General features: G+C 40.5%; 1 protein-coding gene across 1 annotated transcript in view; it reads left to right on the top strand.

Annotated features, from left to right (window-relative positions):
• The window catches only part of LOC119729774 (collagen alpha-1(I) chain-like), a 44,161-nt gene extending 21,629 nt beyond the window's left edge, over positions 1–22,532 (top strand). Inside the window, exons 7-39 of the mRNA XM_038202516.1 lie at positions 290–373; positions 1,059–1,103; positions 1,429–1,482; positions 2,010–2,063; positions 2,307–3,017; positions 3,307–3,360; positions 4,301–4,354; positions 4,684–4,737; positions 5,423–5,467; positions 5,859–5,912; positions 6,347–6,391; positions 6,662–6,715; positions 7,191–7,244; positions 7,872–7,979; positions 8,654–8,752; positions 10,078–10,608; positions 10,896–10,949; positions 11,271–11,324; positions 12,256–12,309; positions 13,202–13,309; positions 13,646–13,699; positions 13,929–13,982; positions 14,260–14,367; positions 14,781–15,158; positions 15,552–15,623; positions 16,350–16,421; positions 17,161–17,178; positions 17,552–17,635; positions 18,044–18,218; positions 18,667–18,770; positions 19,217–19,285; positions 19,645–19,839; positions 20,780–22,532. Coding sequence (XP_038058444.1) covers positions 290–373; positions 1,059–1,103; positions 1,429–1,482; positions 2,010–2,063; positions 2,307–3,017; positions 3,307–3,360; positions 4,301–4,354; positions 4,684–4,737; positions 5,423–5,467; positions 5,859–5,912; positions 6,347–6,391; positions 6,662–6,715; positions 7,191–7,244; positions 7,872–7,979; positions 8,654–8,752; positions 10,078–10,608; positions 10,896–10,949; positions 11,271–11,324; positions 12,256–12,309; positions 13,202–13,309; positions 13,646–13,699; positions 13,929–13,982; positions 14,260–14,367; positions 14,781–15,158; positions 15,552–15,623; positions 16,350–16,421; positions 17,161–17,178; positions 17,552–17,635; positions 18,044–18,218; positions 18,667–18,770; positions 19,217–19,285; positions 19,645–19,839; positions 20,780–20,926 — 3,900 coding nt within the window. The 3' untranslated portion in view covers positions 20,927–22,532. The remainder of the gene's footprint in view (positions 1–289; positions 374–1,058; positions 1,104–1,428; positions 1,483–2,009; positions 2,064–2,306; positions 3,018–3,306; positions 3,361–4,300; positions 4,355–4,683; positions 4,738–5,422; positions 5,468–5,858; positions 5,913–6,346; positions 6,392–6,661; positions 6,716–7,190; positions 7,245–7,871; positions 7,980–8,653; positions 8,753–10,077; positions 10,609–10,895; positions 10,950–11,270; positions 11,325–12,255; positions 12,310–13,201; positions 13,310–13,645; positions 13,700–13,928; positions 13,983–14,259; positions 14,368–14,780; positions 15,159–15,551; positions 15,624–16,349; positions 16,422–17,160; positions 17,179–17,551; positions 17,636–18,043; positions 18,219–18,666; positions 18,771–19,216; positions 19,286–19,644; positions 19,840–20,779) is intronic.
• Positions 22,533–22,945: the final 413 nt, after the last annotated feature.

The raw sequence follows: 22,945 nt of genomic DNA, 5'->3' as shown, positions 1-22,945 counted from the left end.
GGAACTGAAGCTGGTATGAAGCCACGGCTTTGGAAACGTCCGTAGAACCAACAGCACATCATTGTTCTTGTCACTTTTGATTGGGAGGTCAACTTGGAGCAAGTGTAGGCGGGGACTGTGGTTTAACCATAGCTAGACTAACTTTATTCTAGCGAAGGATGGTTGGACCACTCTAGTTATTTAACCAATAGCCTCGCACATCGTAACTCACAGCAGAGAGGCAGGATCAAGACGTTTCATGATAATGTTTTCACCAGAGTTTTGGGTTTGTTTATTTTTTTCTTTTCAGTTGGCAGCAAATGCTCAAGTCAGTCAACAAGGCTACAAGGGTGTTCTTCCCGGCGCTTTCCAGTACCCACAAGCCTCCGTTCAGGTGAGTTATGAAATATCACCCAATCGAGGTTCATTATGTGTGTTCATTCAGCCATCGTGGGGTTCACAGATACCCCAGACCTAAGTTCAGCTTCAAACATCCCCCAATGAAACATTGACATTTCGGGAGACAACAAAAATAGGGTTAGTTCAGCTTCGTGTATCCCCCAGTAAAATTGTGACATTTTGGGAGACAGCAAACATAGGGTTGGATACCTCAGTTGGTAGAGCACCAGAACATTGTTCTAGTGGTGGTAGGTTCAAATCCTGCCTACTACAGTCCACTATAAAACCCTGTTTCACCTTACATTAACATTATTTGGGAATTCACAAAAAAAGGATATAAGTGAACATCTTTTGAAAGTTGAAATGGCCAGCGTCTGTACAGAAGTCATTTAGCGTTGCACTTGAGACATTCATGAAACCCCCTTAGCAGGCGTGCAACCTCGGATCAGCGGATTTTTCCTCATTTGTAACTTAAAACACATTTTTTAAAATCTTGTAAAGCTTGAATTTCCTCTAATTTTTGGTTTCTTCTCAGGTGCATGCATGCCTTAAATTAAAAAAAAATCATTGGAAAATTCATGTTTACAAAACCTTATTCAGTGTGACTGTGTGCATTGTTTTTTGTTAATTAGTAAATACAGTTAACATTTTTTTTTTCTTCCTTTTCCTTCCTTTGCTAGGGACCCCCTGGCCCACGTGGTCCTCCAGGCAGCCCAGGACAGAGAGTAAGTTGGAAGAATTGTTCAAAAATCAAAAAGTCAGACGGCTTAACTTAAAAAGCAAACAAAAAAGGATTCATCACAAACTAGCCAGTATAAACTGTACAGTAAAAGTACTTGAAATGGAGATATCTAATCTACATGATTGTTTTGACTCGTGCACTGTAGTTTTGACTATTGTCTGATAGTAAAACACTGATAACTCTCTTGCTTTTTACTGTTCTGATTTTTGGTATTTTTATTTGAGAAACATTAGAACTTAAATCATGAAAGCACAGAGAAGTCATGGCCTTTTTGTTCCACAACTGTTTCATGTTTTGCTTTCCTCTAGGGAGCACAAGGAATGATTGGTTCTGCTGGCCAAACTGGAGAACCAGGACCCGCGGTAAGTAAAAGTAATTCATGAAATATTCAAAGAGTCCTACTGTATTCCTTGGTTTTTTTTTTTACATTTATTTTTGTCAATTCAGTAGTTAAAAAGATTCTATGCCAAACAAGCGCATGATATAGGAAGCTGCGGGTCGACGCATTTGTGTTGAAGCATGCGTGACATGATTGTGCCATGTAATTTCTGGAAGGAGTAGTGTTTTCAGTACAAACATCAGGTTTTTGACCCTGTGACCCAATTTGCCAAGACTGCATAAATTGGTGATTTATAGCCATGCAAGGCCATTGCTGAAGTTTGTTACTAACTAACTTACCAAGCATCCAACTAAACAGAGAGACATGAGGATTTGTTGAGCTGCTTTCCGCAGCTAAAAAGTCTTGCCCTACAACCGCTGGGGATGGAGACTAGAGACATGATAGATCTCACCCCTCCAAATTTCCATAGCCCCTCCCCCTCTAACTTGGAGGAAGCACAGATAAAGATCTGAAGAAAGGCTGATTGTTTTTTTTTTTGGTTGTTCTCAGGGACCTGCAGGACCTGGCGGACCCCCAGGACCCCCAGGCAGAAATGGAAACGATGTAAGTTTGAAACATTCTTAACTTATCCATGGATTAAATCTTGTTAATTGCTTGAATATTTCAATAACATCCCCAAAAAAGTAGTTTGCACACATTTTTGCGCCTGTTTAATGATTAGGAATGTGAATGTTTCTGTGGATAGAAGGAAGAGCAGAAGTACCAAAAATCAGTGTCTTGTGTTTTTTTGTTTTTCTTTGGTTTTTGTAGACAGTTATGACAGTTTTTGTATATATTTTTTTACAGGGAGATGATGGCAAGGATGGAGCCTCAGGACCCACTGGACCACCAGGAGCTTCTGGATCCCGCGGTGCCCCGGGCAGACCCGGCAGCCCAGGCATGAAGGGACACGCTGGCTTCGCTGGACTGCCCGGAATGAAGGGAGACACAGGTGGAAAGGGAGAAAGAGGATCTGATGGTGCCACAGGCCCTTCGGGAGCCCCTGGACTTCCAGGAGCCGCAGGACCACAGGGAGAGAGAGGACGTACTGGATCTCAGGGTGAGACCGGCCCAGCAGGAGCCGATGGCTCATCAGGATCGCAGGGACCGTCAGGCCCACCAGGACCTACCGGAGCACCCGGTATGCCCGGACCTGTGGGAGCAAAGGGAGACGCAGGCAGCCAAGGTGGACGTGGACCCCAAGGTGTTCAGGGTACAAGAGGCGAGCGCGGTAGTGATGGTGGGCCTGGAGCCCCAGGTGCCCCCGGAGCAGCCGGACGCGATGGAAGCCAAGGAGCGAAGGGAGCCACTGGCGCCACCGGCGCCATGGGATCACCAGGCTTCCAGGGACCCACCGGACCCCCAGGACTGGCCGGTGCTGTAGGAGCCCCCGGTGCCAAGGGAGACCAAGGTGCACCGGGTGCTTCAGGTGAGCGCGGTGAGGCTGGACCACAAGGACCTACTGGTGAGATCGGACCACAAGGACCTTCTGGAGAATCAGGACAGGATGGACCCAGAGTGAGAAGAATTGTCATCTTTTTTTTAATGTTAATTAATGCAAACTCCCCAAAGTAGTTGGACATGAGAATTATCATTCTTGCATCTCATTCACACCCCTAAGATTCACACCAATATTAAATCCCCTCTTACAATTTGTAAGAAGACTAATAAAGTCAACAAATGCTCCCTCCCTTTAATAGTACTCTCTATCTCTCCTGAAAAAAGATACATAAATATAACCTCTGTGGTAGTATTATATTTGACATGCACCAATTTACTGATTTCTTGTTTCTTTATTTCAAACCAGGGTGCTAGAGGATCACCAGGAGCTACTGGCCCACCAGGAGCTGCTGGAGAACGCGTGAGTAATGTGTAATTTTTTTGGTTTTTTTTTTTTAATTTAAAAGTCTTTTCTTGGGCCATAAAAAGCATTATCGCCCAAAACAATAAATTGCAGTGTGCAAATCAGCATTCCTTGGAAACCTTAGGGAAATGTAAACTAATGATTCTCCATGAAAATTTGACTGATTTTTTTTCTCTGTTTATGGTTTGCAAAGCAGGAAAAAGTACTATTTGCTAAAAAAAATGAGTAGAGGTTGATCGTTATTTGTGGGTTTTCAATCTCTGTACTTCAATTATCTCTCCCTGCTTTTCCTCAACAAATGTAAGCTGTGTTGGAATACTGAAGATTAAAGGGACACTAGGTCCTGGAACAGCCCAATTGGGCTACAAAACGCGCTTTGAACGAGATGATGTTAATCGGAAATAACATTTAAAAGTAGGATATAAACACCCACACTACTATCCTTTCAAAACTAGGTGTTTTTGTGTTATTCCTGTATTGTGCGGGCGAGAACGAATTTTGGGGTCCACTTTGCGACCCCATAAACTCGAGCTGTTTGGATGCTAGTTGTGATTCATTTGTAAAGTGTTCGCCTTTTGCGGACGTTGAGAAACCCTAAAAACGTAGTTGTGATCCATGTGTCCGATGTAAACAAGCGGTTTTTTATCCGTCTTTTGGCAGGAACGGTTAGACATTAGGTTGGTTTCCTTTCAACCAGATGTTTGAAGTAAACAATCCAAAACGTGAAATTTTCGGGGATTTCAGGACCTAGTGCCCCTTTAACATGTATCAGAATAAAGCACCAGAATTGTGTGTTGACAAGCATTACAAAATTCCACAAAGACACTTTAGAAGGGAGAAGAAGTATTGCAGTCCTCAGAAAAAAAAATTATTGTGAAAATTCAGATTTCTGATGTGATTTCAAAGATTCTTCTGGTCTCTTTTTCCTTTTTTCCAGGGATCTATTGGTCCAATGGGACCTTCTGGACCTTCTGGAGCACCAGGACCTCGGGTAAATAATGACTCAAGACTCATAAGAAGACAGTAAAACACATGGCAAAAAGCAGCTTCAAAGGCAGAATTGGCAGGAAATAGTGATGGCAGTAGTAGAAATCTCCTTATGTGTGGAAACGTTATTACATAAAATGCCATGAGCTACGCATCACTACTTAAATTAGCACAAGTTCTCTGTTAACTTGTGAAGTTTGTTTTTTTCTCCAACCCAACTCAGTCTATTTTTTCGGGCAGTCTATTTTTCAACGCTATTGATTGTATTCATCATGTGTTGTTAAGGCCAGCCATCATGAATATTCATCAAGTTCATTGTCTTGTCTCTTTTAGGGCCCCCCAGGAGAGAGGGGAGCACGCGGAGAGCAGGGAGCGAAGGGTAACGAGGTATGTTTGTGGGTTTGTTTGTTTTTTCGCCGCTAAAATGCCAAATTAAGATTTAAATGTTGGTGTTGGTGTGGTATTCTTCTGTACAAAGTAAAGTCTGAGTCAATATGGCCCATCAGGCGGTGTCTCCTTGGAGAAACAACTGACATTATTTCTATTCCCCCTGGATGGGATGCCAGTCCATCACAAGTCACTCCCCAGCTAATGCCAGTACCCGTTTTTACTCCTGGATGGAGAGAGAGTTGGGGTGAAGTGGCTTGCCCAAGGACACAACATACGGCCAGTAGCAGGATTCCAAACCCTGACTCTCCAATCATGGGTCAAGAACCCTAACCACTTGGCCGCTTGCCCCCTGTTTGTACCCTTTGCCAAATAACATACTTAGAACTTCAAGTAATAAAGAAAAATACTATTGAGCAGCAGTCATCGTAATGGCAGAATTTGTTAAGAATTTTTGAAAATCAAACAGAGGAACTTGTTATTTGAGTAATAGTTATATTTACCCCGTACCAAAGTAATGTTCCTGACGCTGTGTGTGCGGCGCCGTCAGAGAGTCTGTGAGAAATAAACTTGACAAGCATACACTTTTTACAGTTTTGACTCAAATCTGTGAGTCGCTATTGTGAATAATTTCTGTCTAGTTTTAACTTAATATCGCATATTCATTTTTTGCATTGAAATACAGGGTGAGCCAGGCCGTGCTGGAGAGCCCGGAATTGCAGGATCAAGAGTAAGTATCAAATCCAAACTTTTTTGGTCAAAACTGAAGTTGATATTATTATTTCAGAATGATTTCAGCAACCGCTGTTTTTAAGTTATTTAAATTCATGTTTTTCCTCATAACATCTAAGGAAATGAGCAGTTGAACCGTGCGACAAGAAGTCTCTCGTATGTGATTCTGATAAGATCTGGTGGGAAGCTCAACGTTTCTGACAGCATGCCGTGTTCGTTGTCAGGGAACCATTTTAATTTTTCTTCCAATTTGCCTTTTGACTGTCTCGACTAGTTTGGTTGTAGTCATCGGTGGTGTTCTTTTGCTGATTCATGTTTTTGCACAAAAAGACCACTTCTTTGGCCTTGATATCTGTATCGATAATTTTATTTTCTGTTTAATTTGAAAGGGATTGACTGGTGCCCCAGGAAAGGAAGGACGTGATGGCAAGCCAGGACAAGCCGTGAGTTTGAATGCTTTTTCTTTTTTTCCCATTTATTGTTAATTTGTACTTGCGTAATGCGTACGCGTGACGTTACGATGTCATGATGTACACAACTTACGAGTTTGACGCCCTTTGTGCGCACCAAATATCCTTCGGTACGATAAGTATACAACTCGCATGAGAACCATACAGAACTTCGGCAGTTTTAGTCGGTAGAGGCAATAACTGACAGGGTTGTTTCGGGCAGTACTGAGAATGAGAAAAGTCTACAGTTGATGTTATTCTTATAAAAAAAAAAAAGATGAATGGAAGCTATTTTTGGCAAATGTGGGGACCAGCTAAAGTATTACTGAGAATTCACGTATTTGCGTGGAAGATGTATTTTTCGGTTTGTTTTGTTCATGGATTTGCTTTGAAAGTTTCTATTCTTCTGGGTTTTTTTTCGTTGACAGGGACCATCCGGTGAAGATGGCCGACCGGGATCCCCAGGTGCCCAGGTATGAATTTTTTCATATTTCATTTTTTTTTTTATTAAATGGTAAGAACTATTTTGAAAACCTCTAAACTTGTACAAGACATTTAGAAAGTTTGTGATGGAACGAAGATCTGTTTAGTTGTAGACAAGGTTGCCTTATAGTCAATGTTAGCCTTTTGATCGGGCTAATGTAGCTCTGCTTCATTTATGACGAAATTAGTGTCCATCGCAAATTAATGTCTTCTTGGTTATTAAAAACAGTGAAATTTTTAAAAAAATTCTCACCATACAGGGACAACGTGGACTTCAAGGAATTCAGGGTCTGCCAGGATCTGCAGGAGCACAGGTAAATTCAACCAACCAAAAATCCATTATTTTATAAATTCTTGAAAAAACAACAAAAAACAATTCTAAAACCGACATTTTATTAATTTTAGAGTATTTGAAGATGGGTGCTCTAATAGTTATAATAAGTGGGTATTTATAAAGCGCATGTATCCACCAGGACTGGTGCTCAAGACGCTACATCATTATTACCCTACAAGTAAGCATTTTACGGACTCGCACATTTGTAACTGTCTCAAATGTTCACCATGGATTGTATTTTAGGCAATAACCGTGCATCTCTTTATATCATTTTTTTTTTTTTTTTTTTTTTTTTTTTTTTTTTTTTTATTGTTTCGTTTTTGGGACTTCAGATCGTAACCATGTTGTTTTTTACACTATGCATTATCCTTTGTGGCGATGAGACAAGAAAATCATCTCGCTCTACAAACAACAGCCTCATTGGGTTTGTTTTTTCGTTCTCAATTTTTTGACAGGGTGAGCGTGGAGCTGACGGTGCCCCAGGAGCCCCAGGTTCACAAGGCGCCCCGGTAAGTCAAAGAGAAACCAAAACAAATACGATTGGCCATCCTGATTCGTGCTCAATTGTTCCTCGATACGTTAAAGGCTGTACTACATCCATTCTTTGCCACCATTTTTTGAGAAAAAAAAACCCTCATATTTTTTGTCCATCATTGGTATCTGTAACCCCCAAAAACACATGTTTTATTTTGAGTTACTCTGCTCTTGATTGCACGAAATAAAAAAATAAATGTCCGAATCATTCTCGGAGTGCAAGGTATTCAAAATTTCTCAAGTAATTTTGCCTTCACAAAACTCTGGTAGATTGTTTTTCATCTGCTGTTGCATTCAAACTATGTAAAGCTGTAATAATATTAGTTTTCGCAAATTGAAATTTTTCGGGAGGGATTTTTTTTTTTTAAGTGGAACAAGGAGAGCAATTGTAATTACAAAGAAGAAAGAGCACTTTTTTTTGGGGGGGGGAGGGGGGATTAAACCATTTTCAACGTCAAGTTTATACCTCTGGTTCTTCTCAGAACCATTCTCTTAGTTGAGAAATGATTCCCACATGGTGTTTCCGCAGACTCCTCATTCATTAGTATCTCCACCATGCCAAGCCTCAAATGTTACTCATTTTCTTTTTGTTCCTCTGACAGGGTGAAGCCGGCAAACAAGGAAACCCTGGACCTGCTGGACCAGCTGGACCAACTGGAAACGTCGGAGAGAGAGGTTCAGGTGGACCACAAGGACCTAGTGGACCAATGGTAGGTAGATGTCATTTGTGACACCTGTTTAGAGGGGGGAAACAACACCTTCCGCTTACGCGTCATCCAATACAGGGTGAGTTAAAAAAAAAAAAAAAAAAATGTCGGGACAATTGTTTTAGTGAAGTTCTGCATGTAGCACTTTCAAAATCTAGGATATGAAAGCCTCAGTCATAAGCTTTTTGTTAGTACAAAAATCATTCAAATCACTCATGTACTTAAACGCAAGTTTAAAACGGAGTTTTAAACGCAACCACCGTTTTAAAGTTCTGTCCACGGATCACACAAATGGTGAGTGTTCTTCCAGCAAAACGAAAACAATTCACACGCATCCTTATGTGATTTTACACATCTTTTTTAGTGATCCGTTGACAGAACCTTAAAACTGTATTTAAGACTCCGTAACTTGAAAAGTACACGAGTGATTCGAATGATTCTTGTACTAAACAAAAGGAAAACAAAATATCAGTTCGAGAGGAATACTACGACCATGCAACACTTCCTGGCCCTCTGTTGACAATCAGTTTTATACAAATGTCTATCCTCTTATCTATCACTAAGTTATTCTTGCAGCTTTACGTTTCCATTACGTTGGAAAATCTGAATTGACGCTTGTCATGAACTGCATTTTATTTTTGTTACGTTACAATGTGATATTTTTTTTGTCCAACCAGGGCCCACCTGGACCAACTGGAGCCCCGGGTGAGCAGGGACCTGCTGGAGATGTTGGAGCACCAGGCGAATCTGGCCCATCCGGACCCATTGGACCAAGAGTAAGTTATTGTTGTAACCCCCCCCCCCCCCCCCCACCAAATGAAATTTCCCGCCCCCCCCCAAAAAAAAAAAAAATTAATAAAACCAAAAACAAATGCAAAACACATTATTAATATTAATGAAATCCAATGCAACAAGAATAGAAAGTGAAATAAAAGTTTTTAAGAAATTAAACACAATTTTTTGTCTTATTTTCCAAACCAAATATTTTTTAGATTTTTTTTTTAACTTGTACAAACTGTTAGCAGCAGTTAGTTCTATTTTTCCCCTTGGGACTAATCTGAATGGTTGTATAGATATTCATAGCTGCCAACTATTACGAATTTTTCGTAATTATTACGAATTGTTTCTTAAATTACGAAAATAAGAATTGCCACTAAAAACTTACAAATTTTCTACCTAACGAAAAAAGAAATACTTGTAAAGTATCGTTTTTGCCCAAAAACTTCTGGCGAAATGTTACAATAATGGATGGACTGGTGACAAGTCTTATAAGCAATGCGGTCAAGCACCTGATAGACATCAATGTGGTGTGCGCAGTGGAGTACTTGAGGACTAGACTAAAAATATTCTTCAATGGTGTGTCATTATTTGTGCATGTGCACCTCGTGGATGTGTGGTTGTGTGTACTGTGACTACTTTTCAGTGACGATCGTGAGCACAATTGGTCGCTTATTGCCGGGATGAGACCCATCAGTGCGAGATTTTGATCATGGAATTTAATAAGAGTATGGTTGGAAGAATTGGTAATAGAGTTTGAGTTTATCACAACGTCCAGAAAAGATATATCAGCATGCGTTTGCAAGGTATGTTGGCGGGATATTTCTATTGCGTACGGTGGCCCTAAATTATTGTGTGTAAAAACATGATACGAACTCGAAACTCAACATCGATAGCATGCATCTCAAAACAGTATGCGCACATGTTATTATTGTTATATTTATTTGACTTCAACAAACAAATACAGACAGTAAAACAAAATTAATTTTAAAAAATTATAATTTTTTTTTTTTTTTTTTAAATTTAAATCCTATCATGGCCTACAGTACATTATTAATCACAACAAGAAGGGTATGCACATGTACGTGTACATGTAAACCATGCACCTGTACTCGAAGTTGGTAAAGCTGGTACATACACTGTTAATATACAAGCAGTTGAAAGTGACCACGCAGGTTGATTGCTAATTAGGATTTTGAAAAGTTGGCAGCTATGGATATTGGGATGAGGTGGAGGAAGTATCTCAATACATATTTAAGTTGTAAGAAAATTAGCCTTTTTTGTAGCCGGCGTTACAGACATATCTTTGGGTTTTTGTTAACAGGGAGAACGTGGAGGCCAGGGCGAGAGAGGAGCCCCAGGAACTGCCGGACCGCCAGGAAAGCGTGGTACCAGTGGACGCAGCGGTTCTGATGGACGCAAGGGCGACGTTGGAGCCAAGGGAGACGCAGGCTTGCCAGGACCATCTGGACCCCAAGGTGCCCCAGGTGAGCGAGGACCCGGCGGACCCCCAGGACCTTCTGGAGCTACTGGAGCTGTTGGACCCACCGGTGCCCCTGGCCCAGCTGGTTCAGATGGTAGCATGGGACCAATGGGCCCCGTCGGCCCCTCCGGTGCCGTAGGAATGCCGGGAGACCAAGGAGATGTAGGCGAGCCTGGACCGGCCGGTGCCCAGGGAGAACGTGGTGACTCTGGAGTCCAAGGAGCACAAGGACCTCCAGGACCTCAAGGATTCGTTGGGGGACCCGGACGTCCTGGAGCCCAAGGAGCTCGCGGAGAGGGCGGACCTGCTGGAGATAAGGGAGCACCAGGACCTGCTGGACCTTCTGGTGCACCGGGTGATGCTGGACCTGCTGTAAGTTGCAATCTGTACTTCAGGGTCCGATTTACACCGTGCGGGGTAACGAGATTTGGTGCGTGTGAAAAAGTTGATTTTCAACGGGACTGTCGGGATGAACGAATAACTGATAAATGACACAAGAGTAGCCTCCAAAAAAAAAAAAAGTTTCTAGTTATTTACCAACCAATCTCTGCCTATCAAAACCATAAGCAATTTCAGCAATCAAAAGTTAAAAACATTGAGAAGACAGTGGTATAATCCAAAATACAATTCAATCTTGTTTGATTCTTTCCACTTTGCAGGGAGCCCCAGGAGCTTCTGGCCCACAAGGTGATCGTGGAGAGACTGGAGCACAGGTGAGCTCATTACTTTAAACAGCAGAAACAAAACATTTATGCCTTGAGCGTTTGATTCAAACAATAGTACGGACATATCATTATTCATACGCAAACATTTTAGTCTGGCCTTTTTTCAAATCCTGTGTACGTTATTTGTTTTATTTCCGAGTTAAAAGTTCTGTTGTTTTGCAGACTGGAAGTTGGGCATGTGCTAAGATGATGTAATATTTGTCAGACTACATATTTCCCTTGATTTGTAAATTTTTACTAATTAAATTCTTAGCGTAGCGATGCCAGTCTAAAGTCTATTTCTTTGTCTTCTTTTTTCTTCTTTGGTAGGGATCAATGGGACCCTCGGGACCAATGGGACCAGTTGGTGCACCTGGACTTGCTGTAAGTATTCTTCATAACCTTTCAGATCGGAGTAAATAGGCTTTAAGGAATGTACAACATTTGCTTTTGCTGCAATTTTCAGAAATATATGAATGTGGAGGATCAGTAACATACCAAATATTGTTAAAATGACTTGTTTTATGTTTTGGGCTTGTAGATGCTGGAAAAACCAAGAAAACTAATCCTGTTCTTGTAGTCTGGTTCCCTGACCCCACTTTTGATGAACCAGAACAATGTATAGACTTTGGGGAATTGTACGGTCAGAGAATCAGTCTAGCAGGCTTGTAGCCATTCACTGGTGTGTAATCAATCGCAAAGAAAATGCGGAATAACTAATTGTGAACAATTAGGAGCACTTTTTGAAAAGAGCCAGTTTTCTCCAACGCTGGTTGGCCCACCAGCTTTGGAGAGATACCATTTTTTCGTAAAAATGTCAGCACACCACGAGCTACAATTTTGCAGGATGCTTTAGACTGTCATTCCCTAACAATCCAGTAAGGTATTTCGTGATAATTTGATCATTTCGTTTTGTGATGTTTGCAAATGTTGTATCTTCCCTTTAAAATGCTCACTGAAACTCAGTGAATTATTTTGTGTGTGTGTGTAGTTCATTGTCTTTCGTTTCTGTAAAACAATCCACGTTTTGTTGGGTTTCATTAAAAATATTTTTGCTCACAAATGTATTACAAATATAAATGAAGTTTTGAATTGTTTTTGGTATATTGAACTTTAAAAAGGGCTTTTGTTTCCAGATGAAATGAGTTGAAAATTTAAGAAAGAAAAAATTCAGTTGAAATGAAAAGAAACATTTTGTCACCTTTTTGGTCAACATTTTGTATATTAAAATGTGTAAGTTGGATGTGTAGAGGATTAAATATGATCAGTTGGGGAGGAGATTCTGTCACGTACCTCTCGTTTCTTTCCAATCCAGGGACCCACCGGCCCAGCTGGACCAGCAGGACCTGCAGGAAACGATGGCGCTCCAGTAAGTGTGACTGTATTTTGGGATTGGCTTACCTTGGGAATTTTTTATCAAGTTTTCAAAGCTCAAAGCGCTGCCGCTAAAATTCTGCTGTACACTTGTAGACGCAGTCGATGTTGAGCAACAAATAAAATAAGCCGTTTTAAAAAAAATAAAACGCAGCTTTTGGAGCAATGTTCATGAGTTAGTAGACTTTACACATTCGTAATCGTATGAGTTCTGGACAAAATTTGCCAGCTAAAAGTCACGTTTTTTTAATCTAAATTCTCAAGTCACAGAGTTTGACGGATATTAGTTGATTTTTCCACTTCATGACAAAAACAGGAAATCGGTTTCTGTTGGTATTACGTAAAATGAAATTTTTGGACAGTCATGTGATGCTAAACATTTAGTTGACATTTGTGATGCTGAAAATCACTGGCTCTGTGCAGTTGCTTGGATCTTGAATTGGAGGCTTCCCTGCTGCTTGTCTTCATAGAGGGAGCAAGTTGACCTTAACAATCTGTCGGATTTTACGAGAATACAACACATCCGGGCACCATAAATAGGATCTACAACATGTGTGACATCCAATTTTTTTTGCATTTATTTTGTGTCCTGACCGGGCCCATCCACTCAAGGGCAATAAATGGGATTTCGAAAAAAAATTTTTTTTACAGTTTACAATATATTGAAAAAATTACAACTTAATGACTTGTGTAAATTCAAATTGTTGATCCTCAACTGATCAATGGATCACAGGGATATACCAATTGGTTAACTTGAAACACGGGAGTCTGTGACTAGACTAGTCAGTGTTTTGGTACCAAGACATTCACATAGAAATGAACAATGACCGGCGAGACTTACACGCTCTGTTCTGATTGAGGATTTTGATTTTCTCTTTTGTGGTTAGGGTGCTCGCGGCGAGTCTGGTGCCACTGGACGTCCAGGTGAACAGGGACCTCAGGGTCTGCCCGGACCCAGCGGAGATAGAGGAGAGAGAGGAAGCGATGGTTCTACCGTACGTTACCTTTTGTATTCTCTGGTTTTGCTTCATTCTTTTTGAAATGAAGAAACTACGGTTTCCTCCAAACTGTAACATGAATGCCTAAAGAAGCTGTTGATAAAAAAACAAAATACAAAAAGATGCAGATTAGGAGGTGGGAGGACAAGCTGGGACTAATACTACAGGAAGAACGAATGAAATCAGGCAGGGACGGAAACCCAATCCACATACTGGTACGGAAGAGAAGAAAAGTATCATCATAGCCAACCCTGACCGTTCCCAAGTGATGACGATGGACTGATATCAAATTCTCAACTTATTGATTTATCAAATTTTTTTTGTATGTTACAGGGTTCCCCAGGACCCCCAGGACCTGCTGGACCTTCTGGACAAATTGGAAACCTCGTGAGTAGAAGTTTAAAAAGAAATTTAAAATTGTTGATATTTTGAAATGAGATGTAGACAAATCTTAAGATTAATTTAAGATGATCCTCGCATTTAATTTTTAGATCGTTGTGATACATATTTCTCAGAAACCGTGTGATGCTCGTCATTAGCTTCCGTCGCAAGAAGTGTTGGTTTTGGTTTAGATGTTAATCCACATTTCATGATCTCATGATTTTTTTTTATTTAGGGTGTCAACGGAGCTCCCGGACCCCGTGGAGCTGTTGGTCAACCCGGTGCCAGTGTAAGTTCACTTTTTTACATTTTGTCTTCAACTTTGTATTTGAAGCCACCAAAATGCTCCAAGCTAGACATGACCCAACCCCCCCCCCCCCCACTCAAAAAAAGAGGGTTTATTTGTTGTCTTGATTACCTTTCATACGGTTGCCTTTTACTTTGAAGCAGTCCACAATCTTGTCTTTTAAAGTAAGTCATTAAGTGTGTATTGTAATACTAGTCTTTTTGTTTTTCATTTCTGAAAAGAAACAAATAAGATAAAAATCAATAATTTGATGTTTTAGGGAGAACCTGGCCGTGCTGGTAATGATGGAGCTCAAGGTGAGCGTGGAGCACCTGGTGCCCCAGGAGCCCCTGGCCCCGCCGGAGCTCCAGGAGATGCTGGTGCCCAAGTAAGTCCTTTTTTTTTTTTTTTTAATAAATATGAGTCAATATATCACACTGGTGTATGATTTCGTTTGGGGAGAGGGACGTTTAATGATAGGCTAATCAAGGCCTGTGACATTAGTGTCAATCTGGCCATCGTTCTGAATAACTTGATAGGCTACTCGTCCACTTGTCTAAAACCAAAATACATTTTGGTCAGCGTGGTCAAGTCGTTCTAATTACCGTTCAGTTCGATGTGACTCGGGGAATGTATCATCTGGCCAGCGTATACAGCAGTGCTTTTGAGATAGTTACAGTCAGTGCAGATGGAATGAGTGAACCATACATGTGATTCATATCCTAGTACCGATTTTTGCCGTTGTGTTGTTGGAATGGTTAACTGCAGCAACCCATTTTTGGGCTCGTTTTTTTTTTTTAGGGTGAGAGCGGAAACGATGGTGCCACTGGAGCAACCGGATCTCGTGGTGACAAGGGCGACCAAGGATCTACTGGACCATCAGGTGCACCTGGTGCCCCTGGCATAGCTGGTGCCCCAGGACCCGCTGGACCCTCAGGAGAGCGTGGCGATACTGGAGCCCCAGGAGCCGCTGGACCAGCTGGCCCCTCCGGACAGCGTGGAAACACTGGACCTGCTGGACCCTCTGGCCCATCCGGAGTCGCTGGTGAGCGTGGTGCTACAGGATCACAAGGAGCGAAGGGACATCCGGGTATGCCAGGTCTGCCTGGTATCCAGGGACCTCCGGGTGTTGGTGGTGAGGTTGGCCAAGCCGGTGGGGCCGGATCCCCAGGAGCTAGAGTAAGTGGTCTAGATCGTAGCTGTGAATTTTCATCATCTGCGGTTTTTGTCTTCAGCCAGAGTCATCGCTGCAATCAGTTCCAGAATTACGATTTAATTACCTGCAACAATCAGATTAAGCAAAACAAGCAGATATGACATATTCAACAGAAAAACCAAAACTGGGAAAAGAGAACTGAACAAAAAAATATCAAAAAAATTGTATTTGATGCTGTCTGCCTCTTACTGATCCAAAAACGCTGGTCTTCAAGTATTTCTTTGTTAGGTGTGCTTTGGAAAAGTTTGGCACGCGTTTTCAGCAAACAGTAAAGTTTGATCCCGAAGACAATTTGCTAACACATTAATTTCCCACACTTCACCTCAAATGGTTTTTCGTTTTCTTGTTTTATTCAGGGAGCCCCAGGATCGAGAGGTGCCAATGGAAAGGATGGAGTAACTGGTGCACGTGGATATGCTGGACAAGAGGTGAGTGTACAACAACAGTTTTGCTTTTGATAATTGAAGACCTTTTTTTGCCCTTTTTACTGCAGTTCAGCACAGCTCCAATCTGCTAGGTAATGTTTCCATACCTAATTGAAGGGTTAAAATACCATTCCGAGTATAGACACATCAGGGATTTGTCATAAACGCCAAGAATGTTAAGAAGCCTTTCCGATTTGCAGATAAGTTAAAGGAATCATGCTGTGGAAATTCAGCTCATCTTGTTTTCATGCACATTACTATGTGTTGCAACAATACATACAAGATCTAAATACTTGTTTTCATTGGAAGTGACAAGAAAGTGGTAATTTTTCAATTATTAGTCCTTCCAAATTGCCCACAAAAAAAAAGTTGAAATGTTATTCAAAACTACTATTGTCCAAACAAGCTGTTTAACATGATAAACAAGTTAAAAGAAGAACTTGCCCCAAGAAAATTAAGGAAAGTTTTGATATACATTTGTACACAAAGCTACAGAGACACTACTGTTCTGTCTTGAATGACATCACCCTTTGGCTCATGAATATGGAAATTTTCATTAGCATAAAAACTCAAATGTTGCAATTTCTTCCTTTTACTGCTACAAGGGAGTTGGAAAGTCATACTAACATGGCAAGAAAGCTGTTTTAAATGTATCTAAGTCATAAAAATCCTATTGCATGTTTCCTTAAACATTTTTGTATTTCTTTCGTCTTTGTTTGGTTTTGACAGGGCCCACGTGGTCCTCGTGGTGAGGATGGACAACAAGGACCTGCTGGACCACCAGGACCCCCAGGACCTCCAGTAAGTTGTGACTTCTTATATTTTGAAGTTGAACCGTTCTTTTTTTGTGTCCACACACAAGGGTAGTAAAACAAAATGCTCAGTTCACACGATCTGATACACCGTGCCCTCTGGAGACATGCACACAATAGGGAACAAAAGATTGTATACAGGGCAATTTCTATAGATGAATACGTCTCCACAAGGTTTTCACGAAATAGATATATGGATTTTACTCAAAAACTTGGAATTTCCAAGGTATGTTGATTTGTCGCAAATGGTAGAGTTTTAGAAAAGGGATAGTAAGTCAGAAATTCAGCCAAGGAGATTAATTCTGGTTAAAATAAGAGCATTTTGAAACTACTTTCAAACTCGAAAACTTTAGTACACGAGAACAAAGAAATGTCTCCACAAGGATACAAATTTCAGTATGAGTGGTGTGACATGTGCATGTGCACTTAATACTAATGTGGTCATACAGCGCTTTATATCAAAATGTCTGCTTCACAACTATTACCCCTGTTGGTCAGACGACGAGACAGGGGCTCTAGATCAGAGCAATCTGGTCTCTACCTTCACAGGTACCCATACATTTGTTTGGATTCTAGTTGCTCTGCGGTGCGATCTGAGGATATTTCTGACGACTTTAACGAATTCAATTTTGGGGGAGAAAGTCTGATCCAGGCAGTGAAAAAGATCCTTCTAGCATATAATTAACTTTGTCACTTACTTACAATTCACTTCTCTCTTTGCTTTACAGGGACCCCCAGGTGAAGTGGTAAGTTCATATTTTTGTCTTTTGTCAAAGTAATATTAAATGCCTTACAAATTAAAAGAATGACTTTTTCCAATCAATCACCTGTCTTGAAAGTAGTTTAAGTGACAAACAAAGCTGTTCACATCTTTGTAATTTGTCGAAGTAATATTTAATTTATTACAAATTAAAAGAATAGTTTTTGTAAATAAATTACCTATCTTAAAGAAGATAAAGTAACAAACAAAGATGTAAATTTTACTGCTGAATATTAATCTGATTAACTTAAGGTCCAAAAAAGCAATGAAAAAAAAATCAGTGGTATAACTTGTGAATTTGTTTGTGAACATAAAAACTGCAATTGTCATTCATTTCATTTTAATGTTAATAATTACAGCAAGCCAGCTATGGCCTAAGCTACCCGTACGCCAGCTCGGGAGGAGGAAAGGGAGGTGACCCGTACGCAGGATCATATGGCTACGTGAGTATTGCTCATTATTTATTCCACATGGTCGATCACACCCTGAAGTGATGCATCTTGAAAAGTTGCCACCGATTGACGTTTCATGTGCACAATGTCCACAGACGATCTTTCGCTTCAAGTGTGCAGCGACACTGTCACATTCATCACATCGTGATGCAGGTGGCGATATAATCCTTTCCAAAGCAAAAGGAAGGGTATGCCGAGGTTGCAAAGCATGGATGAATCCCCCTGATTTTCAAGTTTTTTTACCAAGAACTTTTGAGAAAAAAAAAAAAGCATTAAGAAGAAAAATTGAATTTGTTTTTCATCAGTCTGGGTACAGTTGCATCATTTTCTTGAACTAAACCCTTTTATGGCATGTTTGTTCCCCCTCCCCCCCCCCTCGCCCCACTCCAACCACCACAGTATGGAGATGCTGCCTCCAAGGCTAAGGCCAAGCCCATGGACAATCTGGAGATCAGTCTGGTCTTGGCCTCTCTGGACAAGCAGATCAACGACCTCAAGAAGCCAGAAGGCACCAAGGATAACCCAGCACGCACCTGCAAGGATCTGTTCCTCTGCAACACTGACTTCCCAAGCGGTAGGTTTCTATACGACTGTCACTACACCCCCATGCCCTGTATTTTACGATATGCTAAGTCTCCAAAGCGCCCCACAATTATTACCCTCACAAGCACAATCTGGCCTCTACCCTCACATGTGCCCAATGAAACTCTAGGGTGGAGAGAGGCACTTGTAGTTAAGTGTCTTGCCCAAGAACACAAGCCCCATGTTCTCTGTTAGGCGTCGAACCCATGTTCAATGCAGGATTCTAATTCCTCAGTTTCATGGTGTGCTGCACTGCGCATACCCTTCACAGTTCACCAGCCAACGATATCAACAATAGTCAAACTCCTCCATGCTTGCCTGTTGTTCCCTCCTACTCGTTGCCCCTCCCTTACCCTCTTTAGGCCCACACTGATGCAAAGCATCGGGAATCTGGAGTGAGTTAAGCTGACGAGTTGGTTTGATCTTGTTTCCCTTTCCAGGTTATTACTACATCGATCCCAACCAGGGATGCACCGCTGATGCCATCCGAGTCTATTGCGACAGAGACAGCAACGAAACTTGCGTTGAGCCTAAAGTTGCCCAGGTGGGTTTCAATTGCTCTCGTACCTTTGACAAGCTTTAGGACATTTTGGACACTCCTTCAATTAAGGACATTCCTCGGAGATCTTTCCAATTTGTTTTGTTTTAAATATTTACTTAGGACAAAAAAGTGAAATATGACAAGCTGTATTCTTCAAAGGAAACTGAAGAGAAGAAATTGTTTGAATGGAAGGGATTACAGTAAACTCCGGCCAAGTCAACATCGTATAACTCGTCATATCTTTTAAATCGACCGCTTGACAAAAGTCCCGATCGTCTCTAATGCAATTCCGAGAGTGCTGTCTGAGCCAGGGTTTACTGTACCTTATTTCTGATTCCATAAATGTCAGGCTGAGCTTTCAACATTTTGACCATAAAAAAGCCTAGATTTACCGTATAATCAATTTGTTCCACTTTAGACTGATCCAATTTTTATCTCCTTGTTTTCAGTTCTTGAATAAGACTTGGGAAGGCGAATCCAAGACTGTCTACCTGAGCTCCCTCCTGAATACCGACAAGGTATTGCTATTTGATATCTGTTAATGAAACCAAGGATTAAATAAAAACCATCCATGTAGCTTGCAAGTCTGAAGAAACCTACAGAGAAACTGCAACGTAGAAATCATCGGTTTTTCTCTGTGGCCCCGGGTTCAAATCCTGCCTGAAACGGATCTGTATGTTCCCTCCCCCCTAAAGTGCATAGGGTAAGGCGAAATAAGGGGGCCACGGAGGTGGAAGGCGAGATAAGGAACACTATGCACTTTAATTTCTTTGGGGGGGGGGGTTCCTAAACTAAATTTGATCAGTGTACTATATTCATGATTTCTTCTTTCGTTTCTTGTATTCATGATTTTGTCTCTCGTGTCCAACTCCCACAGATTGAGTACAATGTCACTGACCAGTCTCAGCTGACATTCCTCCGCCTGCTGACCACCACCGTCTCCCAGAGCATCACCTACCACTGCAAGAACTCCAACGCTGACCTCAAGCTCATGACCAGCATAGACATCGAGCTAACCAGGGAAAACGAAGTCCCCAGCAACCGATTTGATGTTCTCGCTGATAACTGCGCAGTAAGTTTCTCACCAATTTTTCAGGGCTCAAAGTTAAAGGCCCCCCACAAAATGATCCACTTGACCCAAGGGCTTGTTGCTTTAAAATTTTGTTTGACCGGAAGTATTTTGATGTTCTCGATGATGGATGCGCAGTATGTTTCTCAATCAATTTTTCAGGGCTCAAATTTAAGGGCCCCCCCCAAAAAAAAATCCACTTGACCCAAATCTCAGCTGTGAAATCTCAGCTTTAAAGCTGATTTCAGCTTTTTTTTGTTTGGATTTCAGCTTTTTCCCTCACTTGCTGTGTACAAAAGTATAGGAGATTTCAAAAGTTCAGCTTTTTTACATCTTTCTCAGCTGTTTTCAGCTATTTCTATCAGTGGTCACTCACACCCCTGGGCTTGTTGCTCTGCAATTTTGTTAGACCGGAAGTATTTTGAGAAGAGCATTCATGAAAGATGCTGGAAACAGGAAATATACTGCAGCATTCTCTTTCATTTGTACAACTGGTAAATTTGGAAACAAATTTCTCAACTGAGATCAATTGGGATGCCTGGATGCTACTGAAGGGCCACCACTTAAGTCATTTGTTGAAATGTTGAAGTTGTTCTTCCAGCATCTCAGTGGATTTATTATGTGTGTTTTCATTTTATCTTGTTGTGATGAAAGAACATAAAACAAATGAAACTAGTTTTCAACCTGCATGTTTCAAATTTGAAGGGAAAAAAAAATATTCAAAATTCAAACACAAATTGAAACTTCCGTTAATAGGTTGTAAACCCTGTGGTTGTCATTTCTCTCTAAGATAATGGGGTTTGGAATAACTTTGTAATGTTTTAAAACCATTTAGAATTGAATTGAATCAACTTGATTCAAGCCACATGCACTTCCAACAAGTTAGCATATAGACCAGGAAATTTGATTGGCTGATTGTTGGGGTCTTGTCTATTCAACCTAGGTTAAGAATGGCCAATGGCACGAGACGAGACTGGAATACACCACCACCACAAGGAGCGGCCGTCTACCAATCACTGATGTCGGAACAAGCGACATCGGAGGAAACGCAGAGTTTGGTTGGGAGATCGAACCAGTATGCTTCGTGTAGGCTGCCTTCTTGAAAAACCTCAACTGCATAGACTTTTGTGTGAATAGAAGCTTCTCAAATTAAAAAAAAACAACAGAATTAAATAAAATAAAAAGAACGTAATATGTCTCGGTGCTAGCGATCGTTGTTTACTTTAGGCATTTTTTTTTCCTTTTTTGGTTAATTCCCCTTCGAGAAAACGCACTGTCTTGAATGAACTCAGTTATGTAGTGATGAGCCAGTAGATTAATCTGACAGACTGTTTTACCAACTTCCTCAAAGTAGAAAATCCAAATCATTAACAGGGATACATTTATCTTTTGGATGTGCATTTCCATCGGTAGAAAGAACTTATTTTTAAGCTTTTCAAAGGTGCTTTTAAGGATTTTTAAAAAATTTAAGTATTCAATTACCCCACGCTCATTAAACTTCTCATGTAGAATTTAGAGCAGTGTACTGTGAAACATTTAACAACCAACTCATAATTCTTGCTACCAGAAGAGCTTAACTTAGACACAGTAAAAGTTAAAAAAAACACTCATGTATATAATGATCAGTTGCCGATTATGCACAATAGGCTTGGAAAGTACTAGAGTATTGAAAGACAAAACTTCCTATTGTATCAAATGTAAAAAAACAAACCATAAGATTCAAGATTAAACTCACCAAATAAAAAATGTTCTACCTTAGCGAGATTGTGTTTAGAATTTAGACTCCTTTAGTTCAATATAGATGTGTGCTTTGAAATTTTACCAGATTTAGAGTGGTTGTTTACAAAAGAAAAAGACTTGTTTACTGTCAGACATGCTGAACTGTCGATGTTTGATTTCAAAGTACAGGTCAAAGTGTTGTCCAATTCTTGCCAAATTTTGCCCGATGGGATGTTTTTTTATCTAATTTTTTTTTTAAAATAGAAGCAGCCAGTACAGACTCAGGTCAACTCGATTATGGATTTATTCTACAATCCAGAATAATTTGTAGTCTATATTTTTATACCACTTTTCCCAGTGTACTTGTTTCCATATGGAACACAATTATGTAAAAAAAATCTCATTCCATTTTAAGAACAAACGACATGCGCTTTGTATAGTGGATTCGGTGGAAATTTGTAATTTTACTGATAATCACTAATTTTTTTTTGCTGCAAAAAGAAAGAGGAAAATACACTATGCAAATGTCATCCACAAGGATGACCTTTGGTGCTTCTTAAAAAAAAAAAGACTGAAAGTTGATTTTTTTTTTCATTTCTAAGTTCTCCACTTTTCCCATGTCCGCTATTTCTTTTACCCATGTCTTCTATTTCTTGAAGTGGAACAGTTTCAAGTGTTGGTTTAAAGTGCATAAAAAAAATGGGGGGAAAAAAAATCGTTATTTGAACACTTTTTTAGGCTGAAAATTTCACCAGATTTTTAGTGTTAGTTCAAAGTGTGAATTACTTCCAACAATGGTATTCTTTACACTGGCGTAAAGAAACACTTGAAGTTGTTCCCAGTTAAAGATTGAGAGTGTGTGTGTTTCTTGGCCCTTGAATTTTTTTTTATTGTTAGCTTATAAGGATTTGATTGCATGAATACACGTATCCAGCTTGTACCCGCTCAGTGCTTGCATAGTAAACCGGCTCATTCAAGCTTCTTCTTTTGGTGGTCTTTGCTTTAAACTTCAAAAATTCTACTCTTGACCCTGTTCTAGTCTGATCCCAAATATCAGTTTAAAAATATCATCAGATCAATTTTTCCCCCCAAAAAATTGAAAACCCTATAGACCAACATAATCGACAAATTAAATGAAAATACCCAACTACCTAAAAATTGTTTGATGGAGATTTTCTGTTGAAGAGGAATGCCCTTTGACAGCCGGGCTGAGTCCCCTCCGTTGTTCGTTGCTTGTTTCCTCCTATTCACTTCTTGCTGAGCCAGCAATCGATGATCGAGTGAAAGTTTGAGTTTAAATTTCCCGCCAAATGGCTTTTTAAAACTCGCAGAGTTTCTCCACTATTTCTATATTCGTTTAGTTGTTCAGATGAAAATGTCGTGAAAATAG

The sequence above is a fragment of the Patiria miniata genome, unplaced genomic scaffold (assembly GCF_015706575.1).
Source record: "Patiria miniata isolate m_02_andy unplaced genomic scaffold, ASM1570657v1 HiC_scaffold_21, whole genome shotgun sequence".
In the NCBI taxonomy this organism is placed as follows: domain Eukaryota; kingdom Metazoa; phylum Echinodermata; class Asteroidea; order Valvatida; family Asterinidae; genus Patiria; species Patiria miniata.
The sequence above is the reverse complement of the archived record's forward strand: the minus strand, read 5'-3'. Positions and strand labels throughout refer to the sequence as shown.